At 44.8% G+C, this 24,229-nt stretch overlaps 5 protein-coding genes across 5 annotated transcripts; 2 read left to right on the top strand and 3 right to left on the bottom strand.

Annotated features, from left to right (window-relative positions):
* Window positions 1–1,260: 1,260 nt before the first annotated feature.
* On the top strand, window positions 1,261–4,599 carry LOC133886512 (pollen-specific leucine-rich repeat extensin-like protein 4). Its single transcript, XM_062326193.1, has 4 exons — window positions 1,261–1,519; window positions 1,655–2,832; window positions 2,911–3,641; window positions 4,245–4,599. Exons 1-4 carry the CDS (start codon window positions 1,261–1,263, stop codon window positions 4,597–4,599), a joined length of 2,523 nt encoding a protein of 840 aa, XP_062182177.1.
* A 1,365-nt stretch (window positions 4,600–5,964) lies between these two features.
* Window positions 5,965–8,139, top strand: LOC133886027 (uncharacterized). Its single transcript, XM_062325743.1, has 4 exons — window positions 5,965–6,291; window positions 6,743–6,771; window positions 7,006–7,203; window positions 7,482–8,139. Exons 1-4 carry the CDS (start codon window positions 6,057–6,059, stop codon window positions 7,803–7,805), a joined length of 786 nt encoding a protein of 261 aa, XP_062181727.1. The 5' UTR covers window positions 5,965–6,056; the 3' UTR covers window positions 7,806–8,139.
* Window positions 8,140–11,428: 3,289 nt separating this feature from the next.
* Window positions 11,429–12,179, bottom strand: LOC133887131 (rapid alkalinization factor-like). Its single transcript, XM_062327062.1, has one exon. It carries the CDS (start codon window positions 12,118–12,120, stop codon window positions 11,680–11,682), a length of 441 nt encoding a protein of 146 aa, XP_062183046.1. The 5' UTR covers window positions 12,121–12,179; the 3' UTR covers window positions 11,429–11,679.
* Window positions 12,180–12,794: 615 nt separating this feature from the next.
* On the bottom strand, window positions 12,795–16,954 carry LOC133886909 (peptide chain release factor APG3, chloroplastic-like). Its single transcript, XM_062326821.1, has 15 exons — window positions 16,724–16,954; window positions 16,296–16,352; window positions 15,979–16,059; window positions 15,804–15,861; window positions 15,620–15,723; window positions 15,427–15,478; window positions 15,237–15,286; window positions 14,886–14,951; window positions 14,654–14,818; window positions 14,494–14,566; window positions 14,265–14,397; window positions 13,911–13,968; window positions 13,456–13,503; window positions 13,273–13,356; window positions 12,795–13,159 (listed from the first exon to the last, which is right to left on the bottom strand). Exons 1-15 carry the CDS (start codon window positions 16,862–16,864, stop codon window positions 13,088–13,090), a joined length of 1,242 nt encoding a protein of 413 aa, XP_062182805.1. The 5' UTR covers window positions 16,865–16,954; the 3' UTR covers window positions 12,795–13,087.
* A 1,210-nt stretch (window positions 16,955–18,164) lies between these two features.
* On the bottom strand, window positions 18,165–23,960 carry LOC133887482 (acyl-CoA-binding domain-containing protein 6-like). Its single transcript, XM_062327451.1, has 16 exons — window positions 23,656–23,960; window positions 23,083–23,212; window positions 22,351–22,429; window positions 22,100–22,258; window positions 21,890–21,967; window positions 21,719–21,823; window positions 21,315–21,381; window positions 21,141–21,202; window positions 20,920–21,059; window positions 20,548–20,674; window positions 20,362–20,476; window positions 20,126–20,214; window positions 19,687–19,770; window positions 18,758–19,522; window positions 18,605–18,664; window positions 18,165–18,470 (listed from the first exon to the last, which is right to left on the bottom strand). Exons 2-16 carry the CDS (start codon window positions 23,127–23,129, stop codon window positions 18,399–18,401), a joined length of 2,049 nt encoding a protein of 682 aa, XP_062183435.1. The 5' UTR covers window positions 23,130–23,212; window positions 23,656–23,960; the 3' UTR covers window positions 18,165–18,398.
* Window positions 23,961–24,229: the final 269 nt, after the last annotated feature.

The following is a 24,229-nucleotide window of genomic DNA, read 5'->3' as shown; positions in this document are numbered from 1 at the left end:
GGTATGGATCAGAATCCCGTAAAGATCTTTCGATGAAAAATCTCATATAATTTCTCTCTCCTTGTAGAGAGATGAGGAACAGTAAAGTCCTCTCGTGTGGAAGACGCATGGGGAGTGGCGCAAAGAAAAGTTACTTTATGGAGTCAGAAATGAAGGGAGACAGAAAATTTTATTCCTGACTACTCTCATGCCCAATTGCCCATGGATCCATAGTGCTTGTTGTCTTGTTGATGATCTCCGATTGCTCAACGATGAACAAGAATATTCAAGAGAAAGCATCAAATGTTCATACGTGCCTCTGCTCCATGTCATCCCTCTCATTTTTTTAGATAAAGCTATATATGCCATCTCTCTATATTTGATCCTTTGTTTGTGATATCCGAAAACAACTGCTCTAAGGTGCAACGTCTGAGCATATAAACATTGCTCCTCACTAGCTATGGTACAGTGTTTAATGAAGGTTGCTGTATAACTTTGTGCAGAGACTGGAATAACTTTTTTCTTCATCTAAAAAGCTATGGTACAGTGTGGTAGCTCTAATTTTCAATGGCGTTTATGAGCTGAAAAAGGACATGCCGATTTCAATTTAGGCCAAAAATGAATTGAAGTCGAAATTTGCTCAGGATAAAATATATGCAAGACTGACATCTTATCTATAACATATATTATCCCTCCAAGATTTGGAGCGCTCTCATGTGTTCGGGCACTGTAGACCCCACATATGTGTACGTATACATATACAGATACATATATATACATATATACTTACACATATATATATACATATATGTATATGTATATGTATATGTATATGTATATGTATATGTATATGTATGTATATACATATATATGTATATATATATATACATATATTTACACATATAATATAATTTTATTTTCAAAAAATTCAAAAAATATCAACAAGAATATTAGTTATATTAATAAATCGACTGAAATAATCTAAAATACAAAGAAAAATATATAAACTCAAAAAATATGAAACAAATTTTGTTAGTTTCATATTACTGTTGTCTACATGCTACAATTATGTGCATACATGAAAGTACTACTATTTTTCCTATAATTAAATAAATATGTTTAATATTGATAAATTTATAAGTAAATATTGAGATATCATAAATTGGTTTTTTTTAACATGTTCTCTGAAAAAAAAAGGCGCGAGGGCGCCAATCCGCCTAGTCTTAAATACAGAGTCATAGCATGCATACCTCGAAAACATTGCTCCTCATGCACGCACGCATGGCAGTCCCTGAAACACGGGCCCACGCGGTTGACCGGAGCGGTCAGCGCGACCCCGAACGCGGGCCCCTGCTCCTCTCCTCTCGTCTCGTCTCGTCCTCTCCTCCGCTTCGCGTCGCCCGCCAATGCTGCGGAGCCAGCCAACGCCCGCCACCGTCCACCGGTCCTGGACAGGCCGCAGGAGCGCGCGCCACCGCACGCTGGGCAGCGCCCTATAACAGCCGGCCACCCTGCTCCTCCCCTCCATATAGCAACCAAGGCAAAGGGGGGTGACCTCATTGCCCGCCCACCCCCACCCTCATGGACCCGCCGCGCCTCCTCCCCGATGGCCGCCGCCTCGCCGGCGCGGTCCTCCTCCTCGCCGCCTGCCTCTCCGCCTGCAACGTCCAAGCAGTCACTAGCGCCGAGGCCTCCTACATCGCGCACCGCCAGCTGCTCGCCATGAAGGAGGGCGGCGGCGGCGAGGCCGGGGACCTCCCGCCGGACTTCGAGTTCGACGACCGCGTCGGCGCCAACTTCCCCAACCCGCGCCTCCGCCGCGCGTACATCGCGCTCCAGGCGTGGCGCCGCGCGTTCTACTCCGACCCCAAGGGGTACACCTCCAACTGGGTCGGCAACGACGTGTGCGCCTACAACGGCGTCGTCTGCGTCGAGGCGCTCGACGACCCCAAGGTGACGGTCGTGGCGGGCATCGACCTCAACGGCGCCGACATCGCCGGGTACCTTCCGCCAGAGCTCGGCCTGCTCACCGACCTCGCCTTCTTCCACATCAACAGCAACCGCTTCTGCGGCATCATCCCCAAGAGCATGTCGCGCCTGTCGCTGCTGCACGAGTTCGACGTCAGCCACAACCGCTTCGTGGGGCTATTCCCGTTCGTCGTGCTCGAGATGGTGTCTCTCAAGTACCTCGACATCCGCTTCAACGACTTCGAGGGCGAGCTGCCGCCGGCGCTCTTCGAAAAGGACCTCGACGCCATCTTCGTCAACACCAACCGCTTCGTCGGGCCCATCCCGGAGAACCTCGGCAACTCCACGGCCTCCGTCGTCGTCTTCGCCAACAACGAGTTCGTCGGGTGCATCCCCAAGAGCATCGGGCGCATGGTCAAGACGCTCGACGAGATCATCTTCCTCAACAACAAGCTCGACGGCTGCCTGCCGCTAGAGATCGGCTTGCTCCAGAACATCAGCGTCGTCGACGTCAGCGGGAACGCGCTCGTCGGCACGCTGCCAGAGCAGCTCTCCAACCTCACCAAGCTGGAGCAGCTCGACGTGTCCAGGAACGTCTTCACCGGCATCGTGCACGAGTCCATCTGCGAGCTCCCGATGCTCGTCAACTTCAGCTTCGCCTTCAACTACTTTAACTCGGAGGCCGCCGTGTGCATGCCGTCGGAGAAGGCGGAGGTGAATCTCGACGACAAGGGCAACTGCTTCGGCGCCCTGCGCCCGGCGCAGAAGACGACGCTGCAGTGCGCGCCCGTGCTCGCGCGCCCCGTCGACTGCAGCAAGCACGTGTGCGCTGGGTACCCGACGCCGGGGAAGCCGTCGTTGCCAGGAAAGCCACCGTTGATCAAGGTGCCTCCTACGCCCACGCCGGCGCCTGCAGAGGGTCCAGGGGTATCGCCACAACCTGTGAAATCACCGTCTCCACAGCCGTCGCCGGTGCCTGCTACTCCACCGACGCCGGTGCCTTCTACGCCACCAGTGCCAGATGGCCGTCTTCCACAAGAACCACCAGAGATGCCAACACCGGAGCCGGCGCCGGCACCTGTACCCGTTAAGTCGCCGCCGACGATCTCGCCACCAGCAGGGTATGCTGCTCCGCCGCCTCCAAATTCTGGCTGGCTCCCGGTGACACCTGAGCGCCCGAAGGCCCCACCACCACAGGCGCAGCCTCCGGTTGTCTCCTCTCCGCCTCCGGCTCCAATAAGCTCACCCCCTCCGCCTGTGAAGTCTCCTCCTCCACCAGCGCCCGTGGCGTCACCACCGCCGCCAGTTAAATCTCCTCCTCCACCGGTCCCAGTATCCTCACCACCACCACCTGTGAAGTCTCCTCCTCCACCGGCGCCAGTGTCGTCACCACCACCACCTGCGCAGTCTCCTCCTCCACCGGCCCCAGTGGCATCACCACCGCCGCCTGTGAAGTCTCCTCCTCCACCGGCGCCAGTTGCCTCACCACCACCTCCAGTAAAGTCTCCCCCACCACCAGCTCCAGTGAGCTCTCCACCTCCCCCGGTGAAGTCTCCTCCACCGCCCGCTCCAGTGAGCTCTCCACCACCTCCGGTGAAATCACTTCCTCCGCCGGTGCCAGTAGTCTCACCACCACCGCCTGTAAAGTCACCCCCACCACCAGCTCCGGTGAGCTCTCCGCCACCCCCCGTGAAGTCTCCACCACCGCCCGCTCCCGTAAAATCGCCCCCACCTCCAGAGAAATCTCCGCCACCACCCGCCCCGGTGAAATCGCCCCCACCTCCAGAGAAGTCCCCACCACCACCCACGCCCAAGGTCTCTCCACCACCTCAAGAGAAGCCTACTCCTCCATCAACTCCAGTGAAATCACCTCCAGCTCCAGAGAAGTCGCAACCACCAGAATCTCCCGTTGAGACACTACCTCCTCCGACGAAATCTTCTCCACCGCAAGTACCAGTTAGCTCACCACCACAGCCGCCAAAGTCTTCTCCACCATCTGCCCCGGTGATCTCATCTCCTCCTCCAGTGAAGTCTTCACCTCCACCGGCACCAGTTAGCTCATCACCACCGCCGGCGAAGTCTCCACCTCCATCGGCACCAGTTAGCTCATCACCACCGCTGGCGAAGTCTCCACCTCCACCGGCTCCTGTGAGCTCGCCACCTCCTCCGGTGAAGTCTCCACCTCCACCTGAACCAGTCATCTCACCACCTCCTGTAGTGAAGTCTTCTCCACCACCGGCACCAGTTAGCTCACCACCTCCTGTAGTCAAGTCTTCTCCACCACCGGCACCAGTCAGCTCACCACCGCCTCCAGCCAAGTCACCACCACCACCAACGCCAGTGAGCTCGCCACCGCCACCAGTGAAATCACCACCACCTCCAGCTCCAGTAAGCTCACCACCACCTCCAGTGAAGTCTCCTCCTCCACCGGCACCAGTTAGCTCCCCTCCACCACCAGTTAAGTCGCCGCCGCCGCCAGCTCCAGTGAGCTCACCGCCTCCAGTGGTATCCTCTCCCCCACCGAAGCAAGAGGATTCGCCATCACCACCGACGGAATCCCAAGCTCCGCCGTCGTTCAACGACGTCATCCTTCCGCCCATCATGGCCAACAAATACGCGTCGCCGCCACCCCCGCAGTTCGAAGGGTATTAGAGCGTGAGCCATGGAGAGATCTGACGAGGAGTGATCGAAGGTCACAACAGTATATAAGATCACGTGCACATACACACAGCTTCATGTAACTCTCCTTTTGGCGCCAACGTGTGTGAGTGAATCCGTTCAAATTTGTGCATGCATGAGTACATGCTTCTTCGTACATATTTATGTATGTGTGCACGTGTGAAGTAGCTACGTGAGACGACAAGGTGTAGAGACATGGGGAGTGTGATCCTTCATGCCTTGTGCTATCGCTTTAATTTTTCTGAAAAAAAGGGAAGTTTTTTTCCTGGAAAAAAAGAGAGTATGTACGAGATGAAAGAAAGGAGTTATTTTGATTTGCTTTTAGTTTCTGTGATTTGAAATCTCGGTAATATGGATGTATATGATCGGTGTATAATGGTTATTATCACACGCAATTTTAATCTGTGATCCATGTGAATTGTGCTTTTGAGCATGCAAGTTCCTTGATCCTCAACTAGAACTATGTATGCAAGTGACTATATATATATCATCTATTCGATTTTTCTGTTGGTTCCCATGATTTGTGTTTGATCAGCTGAAGTTGAGAAGCCATTGTTAAAAGCAAAAAAAAAGGGCGATGCTAGGTGCTTGAAAATTTAGGGCTTTTCAAACCACGAAGGACAGTCATTGGATCTAGATCGTGCGCTCCTCCTCTCTTCTTCTTCCCCGCACCTATTTCTTTTCCCTGCGCCCCGACATGAAGAGTTCACTCGCCAACCTGCCTTCCTACGTCTCCAGCAGCTCATGTGCTCGCTCCCCTACCTCCCGCCCGCTTCCACCTGTCTCTGGTTGCACTCCCGCCGCCAGATCCAACGGCAGCGCCTACCGTCGCACTAACCCGACTTTGCTGGGCCATCTCCGCTCGTCCCTACCCTGGCACCACCCATCCAACCTTCCTCTGTCGCCCGCTCCTGGCAATGTCCCCGCCACTCCACCCCCACGTCTTTCTCCTCTACTAGGCCGACCTGTCGCCCACCAACTCTTTTTGAACCTTCCGCTCGTCAGGAACCACCGCTGCTAACCCTAAAACCCTAACCTATCGTTGTCAATCTCATCGCCTAAGCACACCTCCTAAATTTTGCCTGAAATTTATGAAGCGTAGAAAACAAGTGTTAACATACACGAGGCAGGACAAATGTTTCGATTTTTCATGCAAACTGAGAAGTGACTACATATGAGAGCTAAAACCTGTTCGTTTACTAGGCCAGGCCGGGCCTGTAAAGGCTCAGCCTTGAGAAATCAAGCCAAGCTTTGAGCCCGGGTGCGGCCTGGCTCGAGCCCAGGAAGGCTTCAAAGGCGGGATCGTGGTTTGACGTAAACGCTGTCCGGACACGGTATTTACTTTTGTACGCAAACGCTTACTAGTATTCCTCGTCGTGCTGTACGGCGGGCGCAAGCGTAAACGCTGAACCACCACCGGCGAAGCCACCATGGCCGCCGCCGCTGGCCGCGAAAACGGTGATGAGTCCCCCTGCCGGGCGGCGCTCCGGGAGGCCTTCGGCGACTCCTCGGACAGCGACTCAGATGCGCCCGCTGGGGTCAACTCCGGAGCGGGCAGCAGGCCATGGGGGTGGGAAGCTGTGGCGGGGATCAGGGGGCTGTGGCTCTGCGCCTCCTTCCTCTCCGCGGACGAGCAGGCGCGGCTCCTCGCCGCGATTCAACGAGGTGAGCCTTTGGTCGCCGCGACCTCCTGCAGCCTTCTTCTTCTTGTGAGCCAAAAAAAGATCTTTAGCTTCGTATTTGGTTTAGCTTGGTTTCAGTCATCAAATTTTAGAACGAGATTATCTGTTCACGCTTGATCTGTTTTTTTTCTTCTTCTGATAATTGGTATTAAGTCATGCTTTGGGCAAACAATCTGTAGGTTAATCCCCTTTCTTTATCATCATATCTTAGTTCATAAAGTTATCTAGCTATGTAACTATGTTGCACTGTAACGAGCCGTATCATGTAATCCTGTATTTAGATCTGAATTGCTTAAGAATTTCTTACATCTCCCAATTGAACAGTAGCAACCTACCGATGTAGAAGAAACTCAGCTCTAGTTTCTTATTGTTCAACAGAGTAACTGTTGCTCATTGCCGAGTCTAAGTGTGACTGTTCCCGTTTGTTTTTGCAGAAGGATGGTTCATTGATGCACACAACCAAGTAAGTTTCTTTCTCTTTTATTTTTCATGTTCTGTCTTGTGCACTTGCATAGTAGGACTTGAATAGAAGAATCACTAGTACCATGAAGACTGTTCAATTTGTAACTGCAAGGCCTCCTATAGTAGTTCAAACTATAGCAACAACAATGCTGCTTGTCAAGGAATGGGAATAATGTGCATGCCCATCTATTGTTTCAATGTTCAAAACTTTCATGCCCCTTTCCTTTTTGTTTAGGCAATGAGATTTGGCGATCTCCCTTCATGGGCTGTTGAACTTTCCTCGCTTATACGTGAAGCTATATGTGTTGGTGATGTCAATGTTGGTGTTGAGTTGACAAACGATGATGAAGATGCATGTCCCTTGCCATCAGATTTGCTATGGAGGGAGCCTTTTTTTGATCAACTGATTGCAAACAGATACAAGCCAGGTGAGGTGCGAAACTGTTATTCTTCTGAATAACTTTGAGTACTGCACTCAGCATGAAACAGATAATGGAAGACATACATGCTCTCATTTTTCTTCTCTAGTATATCCTTGCTGTCATTCCAGTTCACAGTAAAATTTTGGCTAGGTTCCTTGTTGTAATGCATATTCACGTCATCAGGCATCCTTGCTGCAATTCATATTCACAAACAAAAGTGACATTAAATTAAGAGATGCACTCTTTTACCAATGCACTCTAACATGACGCTTCTGTTCATTCAACCTAGGGTATCTGTGCTCATGTTGATCTAATGCGCTTCGACGACGGAATTGCGATAGTCTCTCTCGAGTCACCTTGTGTGATGCACTTCAGTCAAGCAGAACCAGGAAGCACAGCCTTTGACACCCCGAAGCAAGGGGACGGTGAATGTACCAAGGTCCCCGTCTTCCTGAATCCAGGCTCCCTTGTTCTCATGTCAAGAGATGCAAGATATCTCTGGAAACACGAGATAAACCGCAAACCAGGTGCGCAGCTATGTGATGGCAAGGAACTAGAGCAGAACAGAAGAACTTCTGTTACACTAAGAAAACTCTTGGCTTCTCCAAACTGAAATGGACATTACAGTGAACAGTAGATTTCTCCGGATTTCTGCATTTCCAAGGCACTTTTACGGTTACAGAGTTGGTACTAAACCCAAACGGCTGACACTGTTGCGTAATGTTAGAATTCTGGTGATATTACACTTTTTTTTTGTTGAAGTAAACCATGAAAATTGTAGTGTGATGCGGTTGCTAAAGACAACCAGCATTGGGTTAGAGAACTATTGTTGAATGTTTCAAGTTCAGCTCAATATTATTGGCAGAATGAAGTAGCATTGTCCAAGCATGCAAGTTCCATTTTCCTTGTTGAAATGAAGCATGCAAGAAGTTGGTTTTTTTTTACAATGTAATTGCAAGAGATCATGGTGTATACATTACATCCACACACACTGTAAGCAGATAGACAAGGCTTATATTCCCCAACAAACATTTCACATGACAGGCATGTTGAATGGTGATGGTTCACAAGTCACAACCAACCCAGCTGATCCTAGAAAAAAAAGTGCACACAACTTCCTTCCAGGTGTCAACTCTTCTCTTCAATAACCAGTAGCGATTGATCAATCAGTGATGAGCATGACCCATGGGGCAGCCAGGGACAAGCACATGAGAGGCAGGTATTGAGTTATATTCCTAGCTTAAATGTGCCAAACTCAAAATCTTGGTAATGGAGGCAGGCATGTCATATTACATATTTCCATGTGTAGCAAGAGCTAGTGGTGTAGATACAATAGCTTCATGCCACATTAACTCAAAGTGAACAAATAACCGAACTATTTCCCTAGATTACTCAAAAACCACATCAAGCCCAATGTAAGTTACCTTCAAAAATTCAGAATCTCCAAGCTGTGTCTTCTTGTCCATAGGGCACACCCAGCAATATGTTTGGCATTGGACACACCCAACATGGTGACCTAAAGCCCAGCTATAGAATCAAATATTTTTGGCATCACACAATCCCAACAATTAGGTATGCTGGAACTAGTGTTGCTAGCTGCAACCTTTTCCAACTCTGATGCTCATGTAGCCCTTGCTATTAGACACTATTCCAACTTTCTGTTTTGAAAAGTAGATGCATGAATTGCCCTTACCCCGAAAGAAAAACATAAAACTGCAAGCTTATACTACTGACCATCCTTATTAACCTGAGAGAACAGTTTAGGCTGATCTTCTATTCAAAGTGTACATTTTCCAAAATAAAGAACTTCAACTAAGGCTTGATTCTAGGTTGTAGAACATTATGGTTGGCAATTAGAACATTTTCATTCTCTTTAGAGAAGGATTGAAATGGCGATATCCTTCTTTGCAATCTCCAGAGTCCAATGCAAAGTCATCAGGAAGTAAATAAAGGAGCCTCAAACATACAAATACAAAGATATATATAAAGAGAGAATGAAAATAACTATTAACCCTGGACATCAATCCAGAACATGTGGCATTGCCTTCACAAAACCTCCTCTAGTGAACCAAACACACCCAAAGTTGCTAAAATTACCAGCACTGGCACCATGTCATTAATATTCCTCTTTGACAGGTCAAGCCAAGGGAAACCTCGATTTATCGAAACCCCAGATAAAAGAAAGATTTTTCTTCATACATTAGGCCCCACAAGTCTCAAAGTCCATTGCAAAAGTAAAAGATTAACCGAGTTATTTTCATAGATTAGTAAAAAACCACATCTTACAACTTACAAGCTGTCTTCAAAGATTCAGTATCTTCAAGCAATGGCTTCTGAGCTCAAACCACATATTACTCTCATCAATCGCCATGAGCAATGCCAAAACGTGCGGCACAGATCCGGAACAAGCCACCATGCGCGGCAGCCTGAGCTGAAGCACGCAACTGCTCGCTCGGATCGGGTGCAGCGAATCGCGCGCCTGCCTCCACCCTCGTGTCCTTGCTGCGGGAGTCAGATCAGTGGAGAGCTGGGTTGATGACAAAATTTGATATATACAGTAGTTATTGTAGGGATGACCGATTTGATAGAATATTATTGGATCTGGTCGAATGTATGAGAGTGATCGAACTAAGTAGATGATCTCCGACCAGGTGACCAGTGACCACATCCAGTGACCATCAACCAGTGATCACGACCCGCGACCACCGACCAGGCGACCATCGACCACCGACTAAGTGACCACGACCACCGATCAGGCGATCACCAACCACGGTGAACTCTGAACACGATGAATTTCAGCAATTGGTCTCTGAGGAAGAACTGGTCGGATTCGAGCATATGGATACATCGAGTAATTGGTCTCTAAGCAGTCAGTCAGATCGAGAATGTGATACGTGAGCAGATGTTCGGATCGAGCATCTAGTCGAATCAAAAAGGCCGAACTGTAATAAAGGATACTCGAATAGATATATGAGAATTTACGTGGTTAAATAGAAAAGATATATTAGCTTTAGAAAGTTTGAAGATCAGAAAGTATAGTCGAATCATATCTGTAAGTCTTGTTCGGTTTGAATTAGAAGTTCTGATCTTGTACAGTTAAGGTCTGTCATCCTTTAAATATAAGAGTGTCGTGACTGATTAAAATCATCAAGCAATCAATCAAACATAATTTACATTAACTTTCGTTTTTGCTTAGCTTCTATAATCATATTTTTTTCAATCTATATTGCTTCATATTCTTGATCTCGACAATTAAAGATAAGTTGTCGGCTACTCATGTTCCGATGGTATCCCTATGGAGCATATGCGACAGTGAAGATCCGACGACATAGCACCATGACCGGAGTATACCGAGTGCTACTCATCAGGTATTGCACACGAGGTGATTAGTGTTTGACGCAACATTTTTTCACGTCAACAAGCTTGTTGTTCTAGGGCTTGAGAGGGGTGGGTGGGATAGGGCATCGCGATCCCGGCCGAGAGGACGGCGGCTGCGGCAGGCGGGAGGGAGGAGAGAGGAACCGGCCAAACCAGGAGGCATTTTGCAAATATTCTGCGCGGCGACATTGCAGGCGGCGAGGAGGTCGCGCCGCCGCCGGGCGTCCCCTCCAACGGGCCTAGCCCCGGCGGCAGCGCCGGCGCGTCGAGAGCGCGTGCGGTGGCCAGAGACGGCGAACCTACCATGTCGCCTCCTGCTCCGCGAGGCGGCGCCCGACCGCGCACGGCGGTGGCGCATGCAAGCTGGCGTGGAACGGAGCGCCCGGCACCCAGTCTCCGTTCCCCTTCTCACTGTCTGCTAAAGCTCTCGGGGCTGCTCGCTTGGTTCCGCTCCTCGCCGGCGGCCGTGCATTCCAGGTCACATGTTTCTGTGAGAAACCAGGAAGAACACGATGGCCTAAAGCCCAGCTGCAAGCAAATCTTTTTGGCATCTGAGAATCCCAAGTCCCAACAATTAGGCATGATCATCATTTCTCCAAAGTTCGGCACCAAACAAAAGAGAGCAATTTTATTCTCATCAGAGAAGGCATATAATGTGATTTTCCTCCTTCGCAATCTCTAGGCAGATTCTTCGAAAACTACTCGAAAACAATAAAATGTAGCATTGCCTGAAGCCTGCTCAATTTTCAAGCACTTGTTCCATCTCATCATCAGTGTTTCGACCAATCTTACTCTCCCTACCTGAATCACAACATTACCAGAATCCAAAAAAAGCAAGTTCTTTTTTCTTTTCACAAATTAGGCCACGATCTCCTTACCTGAATCACAACATTACATCGCACTAGTCTCAGAAATACAGACTGCCAGCATTAACAATAGCACCAAAATAACATGAAAACGAGGAACAACATCACTTGAATTGCAGAAGAGCAGCACATTGCAAGTGGCAACACTCAAGAACACACAGAAACCAAGTAAGATCAATTTTTTTTCCCTTCGGATGGCGAAGAGGAGCAATAGTGGCAGCACAAAGATACCAAGCCAAGTTTTCAGCCGCGGCAGCGCGTGATGCGCGAGCAGCCGCGGTGGTAGGGGTTGGCCTGGGCGCCGGGGCGGCAGTTGTAGTAGCTGGCGCCGCGGCGGGAGCACGGCACGCTGTCGCGCCTGAGCGCGCCGTAGCTGATGTACCCGGAGCGGTAGAGGACGCGGCCGTGGTGGAGGCCTCCTTCTTCACCGAGTCCCAGCTCGTCGCCGGCCAGGCACTCGCCCACGGAGCCGCGGCACCCGGCGGCAGGGTCGGCGGGGAGGAGCGTGAAGGGGAGGTGGCCGCCACCGCCAGGCAAGGCTGAGGCGGACGCGGACCCGGCGGCGAGGAGGATGAGGAGGAGGAAGGACAGGAGGGGCTTGGCGGCGGCCATGGCAGCGGCGTGTGGTGGTGTTCGACGAAGTGCCGGTGGCGAACGTGGGTGGACGAGGCAGGAGCAAAGCATGTACTTGGCACATGGGTATAGTTGTCTCCATAAATTGATACTACCAAAAACATAAATATTGAATGCCGTCCAACGAATATATTAACAGTAATACCGTAGTTTTGATTTTATATGATATTCAAAAAAGAGAAAATTATCTGTTAATTTTTCTTCTAATTATTTATTTATTTTTATTAATAAAACATGTCATATATCTATAGCAACAGATGGGGAGGGTAGAAGTCGATGGTAGATGGCAAGTGCAGGTAAATTATTTAAAATTTAAGGGTTTTTATCAGATGTAGAGAGTAGAAAAAAAGATGACGTAGGAACCATCTCGTGTTTTATATAGTAGATATTTATATATTTTTTAAATTAAATTATTTGTGCCCGTTGGCCATATAGGTTCTCATTGCTTCATCGTGAAATTACGGATATGTTACAAACTTATCCATTTTGTTGGTGAGGTGTCTTTTTGTCTACACGCATAGCGAGTGAACAAATATTGTGAAATGGATAAAGTATTCAAATAATCTCACTAGTTTTGCCACCTACGTATCCTGACAGATTGTTAGCCCTTGCTTCTACTATAGAGAGATGTCAGAAAGAAATCACAACGGTAAAACACATAGTAAAGCTCGTCGATTAAATCGATGGCCAGAGCAGGAACTGAAAATAAGTAATCTACATAACAATTTCACAAGAAACAGCATATTTAAACCATATTGGATTGTAAATACTGGAGTAGTTGAATTGCGCATAGCATGTCTATTTTCTACTGCTAAAAAATCTGCGACCATCAGGAAAACTGAGATGCATCCGTATGTTCTATGACATTAGTCGTGATCATAAACTACAGAAAAATGTGCCTATGCAGAATTCGTGTTGTCGGATTTCTTCATGTACATCCATCTTCATCCGTTTTGAACACATCATCAGTTTGGTGGTTCTGTTCGATATCCTGCTTTCAAGGGACCAACTGCACATATCATACCTTCGCTACACCCACAGAGGTAGCCATTTCCTCCAAGAGTTCCTGTTGCTCCAGTGTAGCACAAGACTGCAGATTTTTTAACAACAAATGAAATCAACACACGAGATGAATCACTTTTTCACATCATTTTTACTGTAATAGTTGCATGTTGCCAAATTGACGTATCTTATGAAATGTACCTGAACAGCCGACTCGATATCTCCTAAAAGGAAGCTAGTCAGTTCAAAGTTCATCTTCAAACGATGGTCAGTTACTCTGTTGTCCTGTAAGCAAGACTCCAAATTTACTAAAAAAAATTAATGTTGACAACATAAACATGTGTAAGTGGCATTTCACCATGAGGTGATAATATATCATGGTACCTTGTAATTATATGTCCTTATCTTCTCAGATCGAGCACCAGTACCAACCTTCAATTATGGAAGTATTAGTAACATCCAATGGAGGGTATTACAAAATCTATCATAAGACAACCCTATTTCCTATATAAATTACTATCATAAGACAACCCTATTTCCTATATAAATTAAAGGAACGTACTTTGCTTCGTAGTCTTATCATAGTTGAAATTAATAATAACCAAGAACTTAATTTTTGCAAGTTTCAACTGTATCATGTGTATTGTTCATTAGCATGTAAATTACTTTGCATTGAATTTCAGCATTTATCATCTATAAGACAGATTTTGGTTGTTTTCAGTTGGACATTACAGATATGAGTTATCATCCATAAGAGAGATTTTGGTTGTTTTCAGTTGGACATTACAGATATGAGTTATGACCTTTGAAAGATATGATCCTAAGAACTGACAACATACCTGCAATTTCCTCTGATTTCTTATGGATTCTTGTTGCTCCCTTAATTTTATCTCATAACTGTAATGTTTATGGCATAGATATATGAGGGATGAAATATGATTATACAAGAATGTGTACTGCATTAAACTACAGGATATCATCTGGCAACAATAATGAGCCTGCAGGCATACAAGTTCACTCTATTTTGAATGTACACATTCAGAGCATTTTTTTCCAAAAGGTAGAACTGAGAGTGTGATTATGGTCCTATGGCCAAATAACATCTTTAGAAGAAAAATAACTGCGGTGACAGGGAGAACACAGACAATAATAACCCATAATTTTGAACCTATACAGTAACGAGAGAAACTTACAGTTTTGCTCTCAACAATTGAAATGCACGTTCTCTGTTTTGAAGCTGTGACCGCTCTTCTGTACAGAATATCCTTATTCCCGTAGGCTTGTGAACAAGATCAACGGCTGTTTCCACCTTGTTAACATTCTGCCCTGCATTGATTGGGATATTTGAGGATGCTCAGCTGAAGCGACACAATACAAAAATCCCAGTACTCTGCTAGGACATGAAACTGTAAGTGAAATTACCTCCAGCTCCACCAGATCTTGCCGTTTTAAGTTCAATATCTTTTGGATCAATAACCACATCAACTTCATCAGCCTACTACGCCATTGGAACAACATTAGGCTTCTCAAAAGAAGAGGGAATTCATGTCATAAAACTGCATGCAAATATCCAATAGTTCACCTCTGGCATAATAGCAACAGTCGCTGTTGACGTATGAACACGGCCCATAGTCTCTGTCTGGGGAACACGCTGAACACGGTGTACGCCTGACTCAAACTTCAATTTACTATAGACTTGTTTGCCCTTGACCTCCATCACGTATGTCTTGTATCCACCCATTTCTGCCTGAAAGGTTGAACTTGTGAGCAGCATGTTGTTATTCAGTAGTCAGGTTAAGGTTGCAAGTACTTACTTCTGAGCAAGAAACTGGCTTAAACTTCCAAGAGTTGCGCTCACAATATTTCTGATACATGCGTACCTACAGAAAAGCCCTTGACACATTTAATTGTTGACTTTTTTTAGTAAGTTGTAAATATGATGCACAAGTATATTGAAAGTATAACTGCTATAACAATAGTAAAATGAATAATGATGAGCTTATAAATGATTCCTGCACATTCATTAATTGTTAGATTGTTGTCCACATAAAGCATCCACTTCTGTTCAACAAGCTTTATTATTCTATTATCTGAACAAATGAAAACAGTCTTACTATCTACGATACTAAATTGTACTCATTTTTCATAAATTATCATCTACCTACAAGGTCACCAGCCCAAATTCCAGCTTCATCACCGCCAGCACCTGCTCTTACTGCAGAAATGAAGAAAAGACACTTCTCAGTTCCAAAACATGAACAAAAACTGAAGTGACAACACATCGAACACTCTCATGGTTTGACTGGATAGCCATATGATTGAGTTCAAACATACAACTGAACACTGGAGATGTACCTTCAAGTAAGATGTTGCGTGAATCTAGAGGATCGCTGGGAAGCAGTAGTAACTAAAAAGAGGAAATAAGAGCAATGAGAGGCATTTCAACATGTCTAATGTATACTTCCTCCAACGGAAAACAGAAATTTACATCCTAGAATACGTGCAGTTAAACATATAACTATTGTGCAGAGTGCCATATCATATTCACCTTCAATTTTTCCTCAAGCTCTGCAAGCTGGTTAGATAGAGACTCCAGCTCTGAAGCTATCATCTCTGCCATATCAGGGTCATCTTCATTCTCATTTTGCAAAGCTATCAAGTTGTGAAGTAAAAAGAGCTTGTAAGAGTCTAGTACTTCATCCCAGGCACCAGAAATACTGCAGCATACCAACCTTTTGTCTCTTCAAGTTGCCTCTCACAATCCTTAAACTGCCTGTATATAGTCACAACCTAAATGTTTTTGGCAAAAAAAAGTGTGATGTAGCAATTGATGGCAATGATCTGCTCAAATTCCGCTATAATTGGGTAGACAGCAGAAGAAAATGCCAGTGCGAGTAAGCCGCATACCTGATCCAGTTCAGCAACAGACTGTGCAAGTTTTTGGTACTCGCTAGGATCTGAGACAATGTCAGGATCTGCCAACCTAACCTGAAGTAGATACTCCCTCATCAGATTTCAATGTTTGGTAAATCGATCCGAAATGAGAATGAAATTGAAATCTGCCACATTATTGTAAAAGCATTACAATTTTTATTGTCTATATATGTTTTGCTTGCCTCCAATAACGAAGTCAAAAAATTCAGAACTTGTTTACAAATTTTTGAAGTTCTTATTTGAAAACGCTAAAAAGAAATGAAAAATGGACACCGAAGAGAGAACCATACCGACATTTCTTTCCAAGCCTTTTCTGCAGAGTCCAGCTTAGCTATGAGGTACGGCTTCTGCATGAAGCATGTAAAAGGAATACTCATAAGACTATCATGTAATGGCTTCAGTTCAAGTATGAAAGGTAGGATTTTTGGCGCCCAAATTAACCACCCAATGTCCAGCATGAAAAAATAACAGCAGAATTTTACAATCCAAAATTCCCAAGACTGAAGGAAAGGGGACATCAACTACACGCTAGTTGATTCGGGGTAAGTGCCAGCTACAGTCACCACATGCTGCAACATGCCGTTTCGATTCAAGAACCAGCCTTCACTTAACAATTCGACCCCCAAGAGATTCATAACCCACTGCAGATTACTACCGGCCGAGGAATGGGTCCATGACAACCGCCCAAAGCGTGCACGCGATAAAGAAGGTTTCTTACCGCCATGCAGACCACGGAGGAGGAGGGCCTCCTGCGCCGCCTGCCGTGGAAGAGAGGAAGGTTGGGGAGCGGCGGACCCCGAGCGGAGGGGACGGCAGCGCGGGGAGGCGCCCCGAAGAAGCCGGCGAGGAAAGACTCCATCTTTCTCTGATGAAGGGGAGGAGGGGGAACGAGAGGTGGTGTGGGGATGAGAGAAGCAGCCGAGGATAGAAGAAGACTGGACAGTGGCTTCTTCAGTTGCTCTACTGTAGCTCTGCCTCGTCAAGATTCGTGCGTGCAGTCGTCCATCAGACGGACCATGGAACAGCTGCTATTAGGCCAATTTTTTTCTTTCTTCTTGAAAATTTGTCATGACGTTCTTCCTCTAATTCTTTTCTTTTGAATATATATATTACAAAATAAGACCTCTGTTTGTAGATTTTACTGAAATAGACCCCTTTCTCGCCCAAAATAAGACCCATGTCGCCTAAAATAGATATTTGCAACAATCAGAAAAATATTGCGTTCTTTTACTCTTAACATTCAAAACACCATCAAATAGTCAAAAAAATTCAGAGAAAACTAGATGGTGTTAATGATGCTACCTTCAAGTTCTCATAAAATTACAACACAAATAATAGCTTATACAATGAGGGGGAAAAGACAAATTTATATTTCCCTAAATTTGTCATTTTTGCTTCTCGTCGTACAAATTCACAGTTTGAGCTGGACTTTTTTTCAGAATTTTTGTGATCATTTGAATGTTGTTTTGAAGGTTTGAGCATAGGATGTGATATTTTTCTGATTTTTTCAAAAAAGCCCAATAAATAGGTGCTTTTTGCCTTGTAGCACCGTGGTTGGGTGACAAAGGTTAGAGATGTAAAATTTATAAACGGACACTAATTATGTAATATTAATAAAAAATAAATATATTTTAAAATAAATCCACTGGTAAGATTAAACGGACTCACCACCTCTACCTTATCGTACCATGGTTAGGTAACAAGGGTCTATATATGTAAATTTTGTAAACAGAGCATAATTATGTAATATTAATAATAAATAAATATATTTTAAAAAGAATCATCTAGACTCAACATCGCTGGGCCACCCGCCTAATCCGTAGTTCCATACATCAGCCAGTTCTCTTTCAAAATCGGTTTTAGCAACATAGTTTTGGTGATCTAGTGTATCTATTGTCTTCGTCCATCTTAAATTGATGTTATATTTCTCTCATCTTTTATCAATAACTTTTATCAACGAAACAAGACTACCATTGCTAAAAAAGAAAAGAAAAAAGTAATATAACTCACAAGAGTCACTATGTCCATAGACAACTACATCGAAACAATTCATCAGGTCTTCAATAAAATCAACGGTTGATTGACAACTAAGGATTTGTGCATAAACATCTTACATAGATCAAAACTTATGAATACACAATGTCTAATCGGCAAAATACATTTAGCACTGAATGTTAGAAATTGAAATAGCTCTGATACCAAAAGCAATACAACGTCTAACTTACAGCAGAATTATTGCATATTGTACATTTCAACTCCCTACAAATTCTGAGACTTTCTACCAAACACAATACAACATTGAACTTACAACAGAATTATTGTAGAAAGCGCAATACAACATTGAACTTACAACAGAATTATCGCATATTGTACATTTCAGCACCCTACAGATTCTAAGGCTTTCTTGCTGTTGGTGACCTTCCTTCCATCGCTTGCATCCGTTGCTTTAGATGGAACACTTCGACCTGGCAAAGCAGTGTCAGCATGCCAAGTCAGTTCAATGTTACATGGACCTGGATGCAACTGTGAAACAGGACACAAACTTGACAAACCCCATGAAAACACAGATAATGATACTCTTGCATTAGCAGACATTTACCTGGAGCTGGAACGCCCTTGCGCGTTCTCCCGCTAGAACCCCACGAGTCGAGTGCAGTTCCTGAGAAAAGATGAAACTAAGTCATCAGTGTTACAATTAACAACAGCACAGAGAGTATCAGTGAGCGAAGGGAGCACATGAAGCTTCTCTTGCCTTCTGGGTCTCATCCATCACCGCCTTCAGGAACGCCACCTCTCGCTCGAGCCGCACATTATCTGTGTGGACAGTGTTTGAGAGGTTGTTCGACTCTTCCTGAACCAATTCTAATCCGGTCACCTTCTCCTTCAGCGCCTCGACCTCCCTGTCCCTATCGGCTAGCCTCTTCTCGAGTTCTTCCTTGCTGTCGATGACCAAAGACAGGTTCTTCTCCGCTTCGTTCTTGCTTGCCATTGCAGCCGAAAGTTGCTCTTCCAATGCCATGCTTCTCCTGACTAGGTTGGTTATCTTGGTATCGTAATGATGGTTGATGTCCGACGAACTTCTGCCCAGCCTCCTCGCCTTAGCATCAGCATCTGGCGACTGATGCATGTCGTTACGCTGTTTTTGGCTTGTGATTGGGGGTAGCTCGGAACAATCGTCAGCATCCTTGTATTTGTCATCATCGATCGGTTTCTGAAGTTTTTGGGCCAGGCTGCACTCCTCTTCCTGACGAAACTGCCTGTGGAGTGATGAGCTCCCAAGATTTGAGTTCTGTAGCAGCGAATCAGGAAGTGATTTCCTCCCAGATGAGTTCTCCACTGTGGTGGCAAGGCTACTCCTCGCTGCAGAGCTAGTAGAGTACAGAGGAGCACAAGTGTTGAGCTGATCAGCAAGTTCTCTTGAGCTCGGAGGAGAGTCGTCAGAGAGTAAGGGTTCCACATCAGGGGCAGACCGCCAACTGAAACAGTGCTCGTTTTGCAGCACCACTAGTACTTCAACCTTCAAAAACACAAAATAAGGTCCATTTAGGAATACTGACATTGGCCATCCAAATGTTCTGAGTGCAATTCAGTTACAAAAAAAATATGGAAAGAAAATAATTAATTCTGAATAATATCACAAAAATGAAGCCCTCGTTTCGCTAATAAGTTCAGTTCTTTCACCTTGTCAGATGGCTCCTTTTTGTTTCCTCCAAAAGCAACGAGAACAATCTTGTCCCTGTAGTACAATGGAACCATGCTGAAACCCTGCAAGAGTTTTTCTTCAATTGCTCAGCAACTAGAGAAGAAGTGGTAAACACATGAATAAACAGGAATCGCATGGGATTATGGTCTTGGAGACTCATTTTTCTGTCATCGTAGGAACCAGATTAAATTTATCATAATTCCGCCTTTCACTACTTTAGCAGAGACTCCATTCAAGGGCAAATTGTTGAAGCGCAAAGCATTTAATTCCTAGTATGCAGCGCTCTAGATTTTCAGGAAGACTCGACTTAAATATAAGGAAGCAAACCCACCTTCCATCATTGCATCAAAGGAACTTGCTTACGAGTTGCAAGTCACTTGAACATGAAAAATGAAATCAAGCAAGAGTTGCACTTACTTTCTTCGTGGTAATTGAGGAACTAGGAGGCACTACACAAACAGACCATTTAGATTCCAGAACATCAAAGACCCATGTTTCAGGATGCCCTGAAGTAAAGTTTCGTGTTAGATATTGCCCATGGGCTATGGTAGCAAAATTACCAACTCTTCTAAGGAAAAATTCATACTGTTGATAAACGAAACCGAACCACTAGTCTGCCATGATATATGAATGAGGCAAAGGATGGAACATACGTTTTTTCTTGCTTCCACCCCCAGTAATATACCATTTAGTGCCACAAAGAGCTCCACAGCAACCTGCTCGAGGTGATGGATGATGACCATGGGTTTTGACCCTTGACCATACCATCTAACAAGGAGATCAACTTTTCAGCAAGCTGTTAACAAGAAAATCCTACATGGAAACAGGACGGAACTTACTGTTTCAAAGTCCAGAGCGTGAATATCGTTCAGGGTCTTAGACTTCGAATGACCTCCAAAAATCAATAGAATTCTATCATCATAAAGTGCAGCCACATGATTTGATCTTGGAGAAGGTCCAGCACCTCTAAAACAAGTGAACTCATCAATAAAAGAAAAATGCATATTGCAGCACAATATAATGATTCTAACATTAAGGTGCTTCAGTGCAGGGATGGCTAAAAATGTATTAGATCTGTAGAGTAACTATAAAAATTGACATTTGAAGGCACAGTGAAATGGTCAAGTGCCTAGCAAAATTAACCCCACACTTTATTTTCTTTTGTTAGTTTTTTACATGACACCTTTGATTTGCAGAAAAGAATGACTCACTTGTAGTTCAAAGGAAGCCACATTAATGACTTCAGATCAAACATATGAAGGTCATGTAGTTTCTTCCCTTTGGCGTCCTCACCCCCGAAGAGAATTAAAACAGGACCTGCTCTAATCACCGTATGGCCACTTCGAGACACCTGCAATTATTAATCGGGGTAATCCCCATCATTTTACAAGAATACTTGAAGCACTGTACAAATGAATGTTCAAATTTTTACCGGGATATCACCCTTGGCTTCCATATGTGACCAGAACTCAGTTTCCGTATCGAAGGTCCATACTGCAGTAAAACAAATGATGAATTCCTAATTGTCTCTGCTGGAAGTTTATCAGAGAATCAGATAAATAAAACAAATCGATGCACGTTAGACAGCTACATAGCATAGGCAAACCTGATATCTTGTCATAAGGTGGATCACTTTTCCCTCCCACAAGAATGACATTCTTCCCCCATGGAACCTAAACATCAGAGGAAACAGGTTCGGTCAATGCCAGGTAAGACGTCATAAAAAAATGATGAAAGACAAAGCTAGAAGCAAAGAAAGTTGGTCCTTGTTTTTCAGATTTATATTGCATTGGCAAGGAGGCTATCAGAGTGCAAAAGAGGAGATTATCTTTGAGAGTACAATTTCAAGTAAAATCAGAGAGACAATGGAACTTCCTTGAAAGTTAAAGATTGACTTCTAAACCAAGCACACATTGATTGGCAATCATTATTATGTATTTACTACACTAATACTGAGAAAACACACAAAGACCTGGGTAGTGAGAGAACATTCGGCTCCAAGAACTATACCAGACAATGACCTTTGCAAGGTCGCAACTTCAGAGAACGTCCACTTGCTGATAGTCGAACTTTAGGAGCCACGGAATCCCAGGTAAGCTTGTCTAAGCTCAATATCTGAAGGACACGTAGAAGATGAGATCATGAAGTTAACTCACAACAGGAATGGTGCTCATCCATTACCTTTGTATCGTCTAGCAAACGGTGACCAGAATCACCACCAAAGACTATCATTTTGCTCCCTACCATGGCTGCTGCGTGCTGTTTAAAAGAAGAATCAGAGAAAATTAGTATGAAGATTTCAGAATATAAACATAAGAAAATATTGATTGGACCAACACTCTAGTTTATATGCTTTTAGGGACAGTTTAGAATCTTAAGATGGTTGATTACATCAAAGCGAGGAATCGGCTTGTCACCCTCCGTTGACAGCACTGCCCAATTCTCTGAGCTCTCAAAAGCATGTCCATTGAGATTGGAAGTATCAGATGAGCAGCGCCAAGCAAGGTCATCGGCCCGGCCACTCACGGAGGTAGTCACTGGGTCCTCTCCCTGGACAAACCCCATGAAATAATAAACTTTAAATTCATCGATACAACCGAATCGGAGAGCAAATGCAGAACAATTGAACCAGAAAAGCTCACATTGGGGTGACTGAGTCGCTTGGTGGGTCGAGAAGGGCTTCGAGAGACATGGAATTGATCGTTTAGATGACCCTTCAACCTGCAGAAATCATACGAAAATGAAAAGGTGAGAGCAAACAGAATGAATGTACAAAGACACACTTAATTATGCAGCTTAAGAGTTAAGATTATAACTTGAAATAAATGGATCTATAATAACTGGTTCAAGTTAATCACAATAACAAAATTCCAACCTTGTCACCACAGAAACAGTCACTTATACACAAGAATAGGATTTCTTGGACTAAAGGGAAACAAAAATAAAAGTAGGTTTACAAAAATCTCCCAGAAATTCACATATGAGCTCACCATTTTTAAAAGCACCTCGTTCCTCAATCCAGACGTATGGGGCTCACTGAAACACCTCTAATAAACTAGGAAACACCAATGAACAATTTTCTCTCTTTTCTGAGATGATGTAAAGGACCAAAAATATTTTCGCATATGAACCCCTAAATCATCTGAACGGGCAAGTGACTACAACCAAATCAGAAAAACTAACTAAAACATCTCCTATGAGGCTATAACAAAATCTTTGCCTTCCACGAAAAAATGTTTTGCCCATACCTAGCAACAAAAACCCTAAAGTAACCAGTATCTACCAAGGTTTAGGAGAAAAGGAAAAACGGAAAAATTGATACGAACCCAAAAAAAAAATTAGCTAAATTTATGGGCCAGTAACTGAAATTTCACCTCCCCAGCTTCATCCGGCGACGAGAGAAACCAAACATCTTCGGCATTGCGGCCTCTCTCTTCTTGAGCTCCAATTTTTTCCGGAAACAGAGAGATTAAAATGAACCCTACAGCCGCAATCTCTTGTCACCTGCAAACACGGAGGTGCGAAGAAAAAAAAAACGAAAAGGAGTTAGTGGAGCAGTTGGGATTGGGCGCAGTAAATCATGTCGAAAATGCGGGGGAAAAGGACAAAAATTTCCTTTAAAAAAGGGTGCTGCCTTGGGAACTTGAGCAAGAACAGGAAGACATCAAACAGTTGCAGATACTGATGGGGAAGGGACAGAAATTTTGGGTCCAGGAATCCATTAGACAAAGTAGCAGCAGCAGCAACACAAAAAAGAATCAAGAAACAACTACTGCTCGTTTGGAGCATGAATAGGAGTAAGACCGATACATTCATTTTAGCTTCTTTTTTTAAAAAAAACTTTTTTTAGATTCTCGAGAGGTTCCATTGGCATTGCCAAGGAGAAGACAAGCACATCAAAGTAAGCAAAAAAGAAAGAAAGAAATTAAGCACAGAGCCCTACTTACTTCTTGGATCGGAGCAAGATGAGCAAGAAAAAGAAGAGCGGTCGCGTGGCCCCAACCCCCAGCATAAATTGCACTAGTAATAAGTGTAGAAGCTCGAGGAGTGTGAATGGTGGAGGCCCTGTAGCTGCTGCCGAGCAGCAGGAGGCGGCAGCAGTGACATTGACTTCTCTTCGGAGTGAGAAGGTGGGGGGAGAGGAGGAAGAAGCCTCTGGTGAGCCTGCTGGGCCTGAACCTCCTGAAGGCTGCGTGAAAAGTTTTCGCCGGCCGTGGTGGGGTGGGGTGATCTGTGTGATAGTGATACTGTGACAGTCAGCAGCAACAATCTCCCATGGAAAGGTCATTCACTTTACTGTTATCACTTACTCTATCATGCGTGCATGAGATGAGAGATGGATTTATTACACCGTTGTCTTGTAGGTTAAATGCGAGAGTGCAACAAAAGAATTAGGAGTGGGAAATTAAGCAGGGAATAAGATGACTGAGAATAGTTAAGGCCTCTGTGCCCGTGAATTTCATATGGGATTTGTATGGATTTTACTAGCTTTTTCGAGTCTTCTACGCTCCAAACGGGCCT

The sequence above is a fragment of the Phragmites australis genome, chromosome 12 (genome assembly GCF_958298935.1).
Source record: "Phragmites australis chromosome 12, lpPhrAust1.1, whole genome shotgun sequence".
NCBI classification, from domain to species: Eukaryota; Viridiplantae; Streptophyta; class Magnoliopsida; order Poales; family Poaceae; genus Phragmites; species Phragmites australis.
This window is presented reverse-complemented; position numbering and strand designations above follow the sequence as displayed.